The 12,595-nt window shown below is 47.8% G+C and overlaps 1 protein-coding gene across 9 annotated transcripts in view; it reads right to left on the bottom strand.

The window, feature by feature from the left end:
• The window catches only part of NFIC (nuclear factor I C), a 144,149-nt gene that overhangs the window by 11,140 nt on the left and 120,414 nt on the right, over window positions 1–12,595 (bottom strand). For 2 of the 9 annotated variants that reach the window (XM_036756505.1, XM_036756496.1), the window contains exon 11: window positions 4,213–4,293. The exons of 6 other annotated variants lie outside the window; for them this stretch is intronic. In XM_036756505.1, the coding sequence (XP_036612400.1) occupies window positions 4,213–4,293 (81 nt within the window). Of the gene's footprint in view, window positions 1–4,212; window positions 4,294–12,595 lie in introns of those variants that run through there. One more of the 9 variants, XM_036756539.1, reaches the window with a different exon arrangement.

The following is a 12,595-nucleotide window of genomic DNA, read 5'->3' as shown; positions in this document are numbered from 1 at the left end:
AGAGACTCCTTTCACTTCTAATGTTTGGTTTTCCAAAGTCACTTCCTGGTGATGTTCTATGTTCTATGTTCTATGGCCCATTTCCCTTGGCCATCCTATGGCTCTGTCGAAGACCTGCCAAAAAGCTAGTAAGACTGGGGGCGGGGTGCAGCCAAAGAGAGGTAAAGTGACTGAAGAGAGGCAAGGAAGCTGGACAACTGTGCAGGGTAGTAGGGAGGGGTCTACAAGAATGGGGTCACAACCTTGCCTCTGAGGAGGACCTTTTAAATCAGTCCAGCCTCTTTCCTTGGTTCTCCAATCCACCCAACAATTAGGCTGGTCTAGGACATGGTGTGTGTTGTTTTTCTGGGCCTGGAGTTTGGACACAAGAGATAGTAATAGACCACACCTCAACCCCAAGAATCTCCCACCCCACTACATGAGAGGCTGTGCAGTTCTGACTTCAGTAAAGCTATGATTTCTGTGGGACAGCCTCAACAAGCAAGGAAAGCCCCCAAGGGCTTTGCATGGCCAATGCATGAAGAATTCTTTGCTTACAGCAATCCACAAAAGCAAGACAAATCTCGAATGGTTCTTGGTCTTGAACAGCCACCTGCTGCTCTTGTCTCAAGGGTGTCAGGGTCAGGAAGACAGAGCTAAGAATTCTCACCTCTTCAGGTACGCTCACCCCAGATAGCGGATGCATCGCCAAAGCCTTGATTCTACCTTCACCACTTCTCTCCACTCACTCAGGTACCACCCTAGAGCTGGCCTTTGACACCTCTCACCTGGACTACCGCAACATCAGCAGCCTTCTAATCGGTCTTCCTGCCTCGGGTCTCTCCCCACTGTCAAAGTGCTCTTCCTAAAGTGCAGCTCTGACCGTGTCTCCTTGCCCAATCTGATGAACTCCAGCGCCTCCCCAGTATTTCCAAGACCTAACAAAGTCCTCTGGCATATAAAGATCTTCACAACCTGGTCCCTTCCTACCATTCCAGTCTTCTTTGTTTTACTATCCTCCATGCATCCTAAGATCTGGTAATACCTGCCCACTTGCTGTTCCTTACACCAAACAATCCATCTCCTAACTCCATGCTTTTACAGTAGCTGTCCTGCATGCCTGGAATGCTCTCCACCTCTGCTTCTTGACATCTCTGGCTTCATCCAAGGCTCAGTTTGAAGGCTGCTGTACGGAAAAGGGCTTTCCTAATTTCCCCCTCCCTCCTGCACCCCGGTCCTATATCTTCAAAGGTAACTTTCCTTCTACTTTGTTGTTTGTTCAGTCATTTCAGTTGAGTCCAACTCTTTGTGATCCCACCATGTGGGGCTTTTTTGGCAAAGTCTCCAGCTCATTTTACAGATGAGGAAACTGAGGCAAACCTGATTAAGTGACTTGCCCAGGATCACACAGCTAATAAGTGTCTGAGGTTGGATTTGAAGTCAGGAGGAGAGTCTTTCTGATTCCAAGTCCAGTGCTCTACCCACTGTGCCACCTAGCTGCCCCATACTCTGTATCTATCTTATATGTACAAACCAAGAAATGAGGTCACAGAGTTGGACATGACTTTAGAAGACTCAACGATACAAACCTAATTACTGACATGTTGTCTCCCTACCAGTTTTCTTCGAGGCCAGGGACTGATTTTTGTGCTTCTGCCTTTTTCTGTATCCCCACTACTTGGCACAGTGCCATTACAAAAGTAAGTGCTTAATAAATGCTTATTAATTATCTACACACATTAACATAACTGATGTTAATCTAAATATGAGATCCTCATCCAGTGATCCATAAAGAGAGAACATGTTACCAGAGGGAATGTGCCATATCAATCTTGACATTCTCACTAAAAATGAAGCCATAAGAGATGGGGAAGAGGAAATAAACCCATGAGTTCTCTTTGGCAGAGCTGTATGGAGTCAACAAGAAACCTAACACAATGGCACACTTGCTCATCTTTTATTGTGGCGCTCATGATCAGCAATTGCAAAATAGCCGTAATAAAGAAAATGGCTGCCTATGTATCCACATTTGTTGCAGAGGGTGAGAAAGTACAAAAATTCTAGGACAAACTCAATAAGAACCTCCAAATTAAATTGTGAATTTTAACATTTGGTAACTGCAGTGAGAACTGCAGCTGGGTGATACAGCAGAGAGAGCGCCATGCCTGGAGCACGAAAGGCTCATTTTCCGGAGTTCTGGCCTCAGACACTGTGTGACCCCGGTCAAGTCACTTAACCCTGCTGCCTCACTTTCCTCAATTGTAAAATGGGGATAATAACAGCACCTACAAACTAGGGTTGTTGCAAGGCTCAAATGAGAAAGCTCCTGGAGCAAAGTGGGGGCTAGATATGCTTATTCCCTTTGGCTGCCATCTCTCTCCATTTGGCAAGGCGTGCCACCTAGTGGTCCGCAACATTGCCAATAACGTTGACTTGGAGTACAAACTCATTTGTAAGATCTCAGAGAAGAGGATGCTAAGAGATCATGAGCAGCATTGTCTCATAAAATAGTGGGAAATGGAGGGCAAAAAAATACAAAGGAAGCTCAGTGAGAGACCCAACTAATAATGCCTGAGGAATCTAAGAATGAAATTGAAGGGAGAACAAAGAGGAGGAAATTCAGAAAGATCAGTAAAGAGTTTTATAATTAGGTTTTCCCACCATTTTTTCACATGCTGTGACCACATTTGAGTTCGAATCTCCTAGTCCCTGGTGTGCTACATAAGGATGCATCAGTGGCACCAAAGAAAACAAAACTAGGAAGAACAGATGGATAAGCCTGGGTTTATACAAAAGCGGTCAATAGGGGAGAGGATACAATTTCCATAGCACCAAGGGATCCGTTTTCTAGGTATCGGAGAGATGCTATTAAAGAATTGGAGAAGGGGCAGCTAGGTGGCGCAGTGAGTAGAACACCGGTCCTGGAGTCAGGAGGACCTGAGTTCAAATGTGACCTCAGACACCTGACACACTTAGCTGGGTGACCTTGGGCAACTCACTTAACCCCAATTGCCCTGCCTTCCCCTCTCCAAAAAAAAAAAAAGTTAAAAAAAAGAATTGGAGAGAAAAAAAATCTCAGATCTGATAGTTGCCCCCAAAAAGTGACCAGCCACTTTGCCATTTATATAAAATCATGAGAATAGTCTACATCCTATTAGCCTACATCTCTAGTTTGAGTATAAGAAGGGAACAAGCAAGGTTTTACAAATAATAAGAATATACAGCATTCCATATCTTTATAGTCACACATCTGACTGAAAGGTGTAACAAATTTATTGTTCATTGACTATAAAATAGCATTTGATTTGACGTAGCAAAATGTTGCCTTGAAGGCTCTCCTCCAACAAAATGTCTCCCATGCGTTTGTCCAAGATCATAGCCTTCTAAAAGAGTAAAGACAGCAACTAGTATTTCTGTAGTGCTTTGAGATAACGCAAACTGCCGCACATACAGTATCTCAGGTAGGTGCTATGAGGAAACTGAGGCCAAGTTAAGTGACTTGCCCAGTGTTAATTGGCTCATAAGTGTCCAAGGTGGGATCTGAACTCAAGTCTTCCTGACTCTAAGACTACTCACCTTACCACTTGGCCACCTCAGCAGAGATAGCTTTATTGAGTGACCCTCTGATTATTAATATCAAGTGAGAGATGAAACATGAGACACATATGCTTGCCAAACGTGTTGGGCTCCCAGCGTGGAAGATATCCAGCACAGGGTCCATATGGAGAAGGGTTCCCTATAGATACTGCTGTTTGCTGATGTCATCAAGCTCTGGAACTCTGAATAGCGCCGAAAGGAGACCTAAAATCACTTCAAAAGAGTTGAGTCTAACTACCCGTAGAATAAAAACCAATTATACGAAGACCACGTACTAGCAAGACTAGCAGATGTAGTCGTACGGGTAACCTCAACAGGTGGTCCATCAGTACACGTGGCCTGGACGAGTAATGCCAATGGCCAACGCAATGGGACTCGAATGGAGGAACAGGATGGCCTTGGGAAATTGATCACAGGGCTTCTCCCTGAAACAAAGGCCCATCTTTCTAACACTAAACTCCTTCTGGTGAGGCTGCAGGACTGGGAGCCATGGCACCAGAAGGGCAATGTAGAGAGCAGGGTCAGCGAGAGTGGGATGCAGCATGCTACCCACGGGCATGGCATGAGGGATGCCATCAGATACATGAATAACTGGAAAAGGAGGTAGACTCCTCAAGCACAGGGGGCAAGGTGTACCTGATTGCCTGCACGCTCCACTGGTGTCCCTGAAAGGCGAGGAGATTGAAAAGACGGCCCCCAGCATGCTAGGTGGATGCCCTGTGGAGGATTTGTGGGAGGGCACAGACAAAAGAGAAGGGGTTGGAGGAGTTAAAAGTTGCGTCTCAGGCACCCACCTCAATGGGACCCCAGATCATGGGATCACACTATTCTTACACTGCGGGAGCACTGGCATACCTGTGGATGCACTCTTTAGGTGGGAGGGTGGACTAAATCCTAGAGCCCAGGTCACAGCTGGAATGGCCCTTTGGACACAGAACATAATATACAAAATTCAACAACTGAGAGGGGTCTTAGTCGTGTTCTAGCTGTAAGAGAACTCGAGACACTGCTTAGTTCAACCCTCTCATTTTATATATGGGGAAACGGAGGTCCCTAGAGGTAAAGTGTTTGCCCAAGGTCACAAAGGGGGAGGCTGTAGACACCAGACCAGGCCTTTTCCCACTGCTTCACACCGCCTCTGATCTCTGAGATTCTCAAATGGGAGGAAACAGTCAACTTCTAATACATGCCCACTTTGTACACACACCTATACCCAACACCCTATAATGATGCCTCATATTTGTGTTACACTTCTAACTTTTCTAAAGTGCCTCTCCCCAAGACATCACTTTGTGCTCTTTGGAGGTAAGTAGTAATAACAACTAGCATTTATACAGCACTTTAAGATTCATAAAGCTAGCACGTGATTAAGGCCACATTTGAACTCAGGTCCTTCTGATCTAGAGATGGGGCTCTATCCACTGAACCACCTAGCTGCCCTTAAGATTCATAAAGTGCTTTACCAATATTATCTCATTTGATCCTCCTGGGAAGTGGGTGCTATCCTTATCCTCATTCTACAGATGAGGAAACCGAGGCAGACAAAGCTTAAGTGACTCGCCCAGGGTCACACAACTTGTAAGTGTCTGGAGGAGGCTAGCACTCCATTCACTGTGCCATCTAGCTGCCTCCCGCAAGTACGACCATCTCCATTTTTGCAGATAGGGCCACTGAGGCCAACAGAGGGAGCAGTGACTTGCCCTACTACTTTGTAGAGAGCTGCCCTGCTTCAGCCCCGAGGCTCTAGGTCTCCTGACTCTTGTGTTCCACAATGCACGCATACACTACACTGTATTACATCACGACATGTGTGATCCTCAGGATAGGTGTGAGAATGGGATTCACTGGCACAGGAGATTTCTGGTGAGGAATGCAGATGCTTCAATGTCGAGTCTTATAGAGCTGCTTGGGGCCTCTGCCCACGGTCAGTCAGCCAGCATACGTCACAGGTGGGTGAGTATACCCAGGTCTTCCTAAGCACCAATAACAATCTACGCTGAGGTTTTCAAAGTTTACCAAACACTGTGAATAATCGGTTTGGCACAAAGCATTCATTACGCTATAGCTTTGTATCCTAAGAGTACCCGGTATTGTCGTGATAAACTACTCTTATCGGCTACTATGGGCCACATTGTAGAAAAATGCATGACAGCATCAACGCGTCCCCTTTTAGCGCAATTCAGTGTATTCTTGTGATACTATGGATTATCCTATCAGCACACTGATTACACAAAGCGTGGTATCATTGCAACTCTCAGGGCTGAGGCATTTAATGATCACGACACGCCCCTCCCTGGCCTAGGCCTCCCAGGGGCCAACGGGGACAGGGGGAGGGCTTGCAATCCAGGGGTAGGCTGAGGCCGCCCAGCCCGTTTGGCACCGGGATCCCTGCATCAGACACTCAGCGGTTTGTCCAGTCTCTGCGTTCCACTGCCCAACTCCCGAGATTGCTTCGCCCTTGGGGTTCCCAGAGGGAGACATAACAGCTGCCTGGGAGGAGGTACCCCAGCGGAGGGTGGGAGTGGGGGCCACCAGCCGGACCCGATTCCTTTAAAAGGAACCTTCCGCCTCTCGTCCGGCCCCGGCCGTACAGTCAAATCGAAGGCAACCATCCGGGAAGCCAGGGCGACCAATCAGGTCGGCTGGAGAAGCAAGCCTGCTTCTGTGCCCCGCCCCTCCGTTTGTTGCTAGGATGGGGGGGTGGCGTAAGGGGTGGGGAGGGGGTGAGTGGGGAGCCTCAAAGCCTACTTTCTAGTTATAATAGGGGGTGGACCCCCTGAGTCAACTGAGGAACAGAAATTCGAGCCCTCGTCTCAGCTCTTACACCCCCCCCCCGCCCCCACCGAAAGCAACCTTGCTCCCTTCAACCAGCCTTTACCTAGAGAATCAGCTCAGCCATCGATCCTCCCTCACTATTGTTCCCTGAGCCTGGTTCTCCGGCCCCTCCCCCACCCCAAGTTCAAGTTCATCTTGCCATTACCTCATGTCTGGTTTCCGTTGGCAACCAGACAGGCTTTAGGTGTGACCCTCCCTCCTCTTGCGAGCAGTTCCCTAGCCTTTGATGCCTGGTCCTCTTCCTTCCTTCCTTCTCTCCGGCTCCTGCCCTTTGGGATCTCTGGGGCCAGGGTCCCTCCCCTTCCAGCGTCCCCTTCCCCACCCCACCCCAGATAACAAGGGCTCTCTCTCCCTCTTCTTCAACATCACCCAGGAGCCTCCCTCCTGAGGAGCCCTGCCCAGAGCTGGATCCTGAGGAGGAAGCAGCGTGCGTGGCGCTGCGGAGGGACTCCGCGCTAGGCGTCACGACCCCGAATTAACACTAAGAGCCGGCTTTTATGAAGGCTGTGGAACGCTTGGCGAGCTTTTCTGGTCCTCACAACAACCCAGTGAGCTAGACAGCGTAGGCATTATTATCACCCTTATATTACAGGGGAGGAATCTGAAGATCAGAGAGGTCGACGTGAGCTGTGTCGGAGGCGGGATTTGAACGGAGGTCTCACCACCTGCCTATGGGAAGGGCACTCTTACCACTACCTTACACCGGCTTTTTCATTCTAATCACAGCTCCTCTAATGACCCACACTGTGTGACCTTGGACGAGTCATTTCCCTTTTCTAGGTCTCCTCTCTGCACGTGTGAAATGAAGAGGTTAGACAAGACCTTCCATTTAACGGTTCAGGGTCCTTTTCAGAGCTGACATTTTAGAGACTTAGCATTTCAGGTAAGACATCAGAGCCTCAACCCAGGCCGGAAGGAAGGCAGAGTGGGTACCTGGACATTCTGAGGGGGGACCCCTCCTGTCTGGCCCCTTAGCAAAGGAAAAAGCAGCAGCAGTGCCCTCTATTCCTTTATGGCCCAAAGATGGGTTCTAGGGCTCCTTGGGAAACCCTGGGGCTGAGATAGGCAGACTCTATTCCTACTGTCATTAACACACATGGGGGCATGGCTTTTGGAGACTCTCCGGAAAGCTTTTCCCGACTATTTCAACCTGTACTCTTCTCCAAATTCCTCCCTGTGTGCCACACTCTTTAGTACCTAATTATTATTCTGTTTCCCTTGGTTTTATAATTGTTTCTTGAGTGTGAGTTTAGACTGTGAGCCCCTGAGGGCTGGAACAGTGTCTCCTTCCTGGTTTTACTCCCCCAGGGCTGAGTGTTCAGTCAATATTTGTCGATTGGCACCATGAAAGCCTCTGCATAGCAAGTTGTTTTTCTGCCTCGACCATTAGAGTGAAATCAACTGTGGGGAAGGGGTGGCTCCCCCAGCTGGTGGCTCAGAAGGTCCTGAGGGCCTGCCCATCACCCAGGGCACCCTCCTCCCATAACACTTGCTAAAATGGTCCTTAGGACATAGGATGCCAGAGGTGGAAGAGACTTTCAGACAAAGAATATCACGGCTAGAAGGGGCCTAAAAACATAGAATGTTACAAAGATGAGAGATTATTATTATAATCTAAGGCTTCAATCATTGGGAGATACTGACTATAAAGAAATCATTCCATCCCTATAACTTCTTTCATTTCCACTTCCATTACAGACTATACTTTGTCTCTGTTGGGGACCTCTTTGAAGACCATTATTTTGGTTTTTATGACTATCAGCAATCCCCAAAATCCTCCTGGGAAAGAAAGGTTTGAAAAATAACACAAGCATTCTAATGACAGAAAAAACAAAGCTGAGATTTCACAATTTGTATGGAATTTAGCCAGCAAGGCTCACATCCTTGGGCAGTCCACCTCCCATCTTTATGATTCTACCCAGGATATGTGCCTGGTCTGAAATGCATTCCCTCTCCCCCATCCATCTCTTAGAATCCTTAGCTTCCTTCAAGCCTTAGCTCAGATGCCACCTCCTACAAGAAGCCTTTCCAAATCCCCCCAAGTTGTTGGTTCTTTCTCCTCAGATGACTATTTATTTATCTAGGTAGATGTTGTGCTCTCTCTTTTCCCTTCTTCAGCATAGTATAATGAAAGTTCCTTAGGGGTAAAGACCATTTTCAATTTCGTCTTTGTATTTCCTGACACAGCATCTAGAACGCAATAGTTGCCTAATAGACATTCATTTAGTTGAACTGAAAGTTAAAGCTTCAGAACAGACAACGTCAGAATTGGAATAGACCTAAGAACATGGAACACCAGACATCAGAGGACCTTAAAACACAGAACACTGAGTGTCAGAGCTGGAAGGGGCCCAAGTGATCCTTTAATCTAAACCCCTTGATTTTACATTTGGAAAACCTGAAGCCAAGACACCGGAAGCGATTTGCCAAAGATGCACAATGAGCAAGAGAGCCACGCCTAGAGACAGTTCTGAACGCAGGGCTCTATTGGTAGCCTTGTGGTAACTTGTGGTGACTTTGTTTTCCTTTGAAGACGGCCCATGAAAATCATTACAATCTGGCTTCCCCTGGATATATATTTGGTGGTGGGGAAGGCAGGAATGGATAGGACAGTTTAATTGTCTCTGACACCCCATATACCACAAGAATGGCTCTGGGTCCTACATCCTGCTATGTTCTATACACAGCCTGAGCCTGCACTGTCTAACCTAGAGAAGCCTGGGCCCCTGAACCCTCAAGGATTTAGTGGGCCACAACCTGAAACCTCAAGGATTCATTGTGGGACCATAACCTTAGCCACACCCTGGGGGAAGAGGACTAGAGACCCCAAAACCCATAAGGGTTTGTAGGTCTAAGGATACCTATGTGAGAAAGGCGGGTTGACCAGTGGAAAACCTTAAGAGACATTGGTCAAATGCCTGGGTTGACCAAGAAAGTGTCATCTGGACTGGGCAGGAGTTGTCCTCCTTTCTCCTTTTTATTAGTTTTGGTTTCTAAAACAATGAGGACACTTCCAGCCTCTGGCTGTAGGGGGCAGGAAGCTGGGTGCCTGAAGTTCTAGGAGATGGAGGCAGCCCACAGCCGCATCCCAGGGGAGCCCAGGTGGTGGTGGGGAGAGACACAGTAAACACAATTACACAGACACATATAGGCACACAGACACCTTCCCCCACCTAGGCACAGACACATTCACTACAAACACACATATATAGTAACATTCAGGTATCCTCCATCCTTAAATGAAATATCTATCCTTCATTGACCCTACTACTTTATCAAGGTATGGTTCCAAGTCTTATTGCTTCTACTTTCAAAATATCTTTCATCATACGTCCCCTTCTCTCTTCTGACACTGCCACCACCCTGGTGGTACTTACTGGCCCTCGTCTCCTCACACCTGGACTATTTTAATAGTCTGCTGGCTGGCCTGCCTGCCTCATGTCCCTCCCCACTCCACTCCATCCTCTACTCAGCTATCAAAGTGATCTTCCTAAAGTCAAAGTCTAATGACCACGTCTCTCCCCTCCATTCAATAAACTCCTGTGCCTCCCTATCACCTCCAGGATCAAACACAAACCCCTCTCTTCGGGGCTTTTAAAGCCTTTCACAATCTGGCCCCTTTCTACCTTTCCAATCTGTTTTTCTTTCTGGTAACTGGGTCTTCCTATCTTGTCCAGGCTGGAGGTGGAGCCATCATTTATGGGCCCACTCTCATTGCTGGTTGGTGATGAAACTTTCAATTTCTTGGTTTCTGTTCAGGACCTCTCTTGAGGCAGTCTGGTAGCTCCCTGCTCCAGGGGCTTACCATACTGACGGGATGTAGTTCATAGTTCAGACACCCAATCCCCTTTACCACTCCTGTTACTCAGAACTCCTGAACTCCAGGGAGCCACCAGCCTCAGCTTCCCAGAAGCAGGGCTGACACGTGTGTGCCACCATGCCCAGCCCCATTCCCTTCCTACACTTTCCTCCCTTCCACGTACTCTGTGATCTAGCAACATTGGCCTTCACCCTGTTCTTCAAATAGGACAAGGTTTTTTTTCCTACTTGTCTGACAGCTCTTTCTCAGCCTCCTTTGCTGGATCATCCTGCATATGTTGCCCCCCAAGGCTCTGCCCTGGCCCCTCTTCTCTGTCTCCAGTCACCCTCTTGGTGACCATCTGCTCCCATGGGTCCAATTATCTTCTCTATCCAGATGATTCCCTGATCTAGAGGTCTGGTCCTCATTATTCTTCTGATTGCCTTTCCAGGGCTCAGGTATACATTCTTGATTACTCAGACTCCCTGACCCCACCATGCATAGCCAATCAACGGCCAAGTCTAGTTGACTCTACCTCCACCACATCTTACTCTGTTCCCTTCACTCCACTGACACCACAACCACCCTGGTTCAAGTTCTCACCCCTTTCACCAGGACTGCTGCAATAGCTTCCTAATCAGTCTTCCCAAATAAACGTCCTCCCTTCTCCAATCCATCTCAACAAATCAATATTCCGAAAATGCAGGTCTCACTCCTTTGCTCACTCAATCCCTGTGGCTCCCTATTCTTCCAGGATGAAATGCGAACTCCTGTATTTGCCATTTAAAAGCCTTCATGACCTGCCTCCAGGCTACCTTTCCAGGCTTATTACATGTTACTCTCCTTCATGCACACCCCAGTTGGGCCAAACTGGTTGCCCTATTCTCCCTCCCACGTGAAACACGCCATCTATCATGACCATGTGTTTACACGGGCTGTCCCTCCACGCTTAGGATGCACCCCTTCCGCACCTCGGCTTTTTAACATCCTTTGTGACATTCCTTTCAAAGCTCAGCTCAAATACCATCTCCTATATGAGGCCTTTTCCTGATCCCTCCAGGAGCTAATGCCTCTCTCCCTCAATTACCATCTATTTACATTGTATATGCATATTGTACATATTGTTGCCCACAGTAGATTGTAAGCTCCTTGAGCACAGGGACTGTTAATTTTTCTCTTTGCATATCTAGTATCTAACACAGTGCCTGGCACACAGTGGGTACTTAATAAATGTTTGCCGATTAATCAAAGTGACCATCGATGCCCTACTATGAGGCCGTCTCACAATAAGATAGGGTACACTAAACATTTTTTAAGTACCTGCTAGGTACCAAGAACTGTGCAAAGTGCTGAGGATACCAATAAAAAGGAGCTCACAGTCTAATGGAGGAAGCCCATAAGGGAGTAAGCAGAAGGGGAGAGGCGTCAGAGTTCTATTTATTAGGATGTTTTCCTTTTATCAAGCCTGTGCACATGCCATTAGAAAAACAGCAAGGTACATGCTGTTCAAATTCTGAGTGCAGATTTGGCCTCAGACTTTTACTGGCTGTGTGACCCTGGGCAAATCACTTACCCTCTCTGTGCCTCAGTTTCCTCATCTGTAAAGTGGGGATAATAATAGTTACCTGTGTCCCAAGGCTGTTGTGAGAATAAAATGGAATATTTTCAAGGTACTTTGCAAATCCAAATACTATATTAACACAGCTGAAGAGAGACCTTATTTGGCCTCGAAGTTCCCCAGTACTTTGGCTTTTAAGACCTCTTTTCTCTCCTGCCTGTACCCCGTAAGCCCCTTTGCTGGGGCATTAGAACGACGGTGGCATCCCCTGTGTATGTGTGAAACAAAGGGGCAGGGCCAATCTTCAAGGACCAGAGAGAGGGAGATTCCCAAACACAGGCTCAGAGTCAACCCTGAGAGTCATTTCTGTCCCTTATGACCCTCCTCAGCATAGTTACGGTTTCACTCCGAACCAGGCTCTCAGCTCAGCACAGGGGGGCATGAGTATTGAGTGAAATGGGACGAGTTAGGAGTCACAGAACCGGCACTGGAAGGGCCTTTGGGGAGCAAGGTGAGGAAAGGCGGACACCCCAAACAAAGAGATTTGAGCAAGGCCACACAGCAGCTGGAGGAGGGGGATGGGGAGAGGACAGAAAGACCCGAGCTCAGGGGTCTTGGTCAATGCTATTGACTATTACGGGATGTTCTCCGTGGCTCAGGGGACGTATGTGTCCTGCCTTCCCTTAGACCTCCCCTCCACCAGCCCTGGAAGCCCATGAGAACATTCTGCTTTCTCACACCCTTTTGAGAAGCAACATGGCACGGTGGATAGAGAACTGACCGTGAAGCTAGAAAACCTGGGCTGCCACCTACTCACTATGTCACCC

Source organism: Trichosurus vulpecula, chromosome 1, assembly GCF_011100635.1.
Source record: "Trichosurus vulpecula isolate mTriVul1 chromosome 1, mTriVul1.pri, whole genome shotgun sequence".
NCBI classification, from domain to species: Eukaryota; Metazoa; Chordata; class Mammalia; order Diprotodontia; family Phalangeridae; genus Trichosurus; species Trichosurus vulpecula.
Note: the sequence above shows the minus strand (reverse complement) of the source record. Positions and strands in the feature narration are given on the sequence as shown.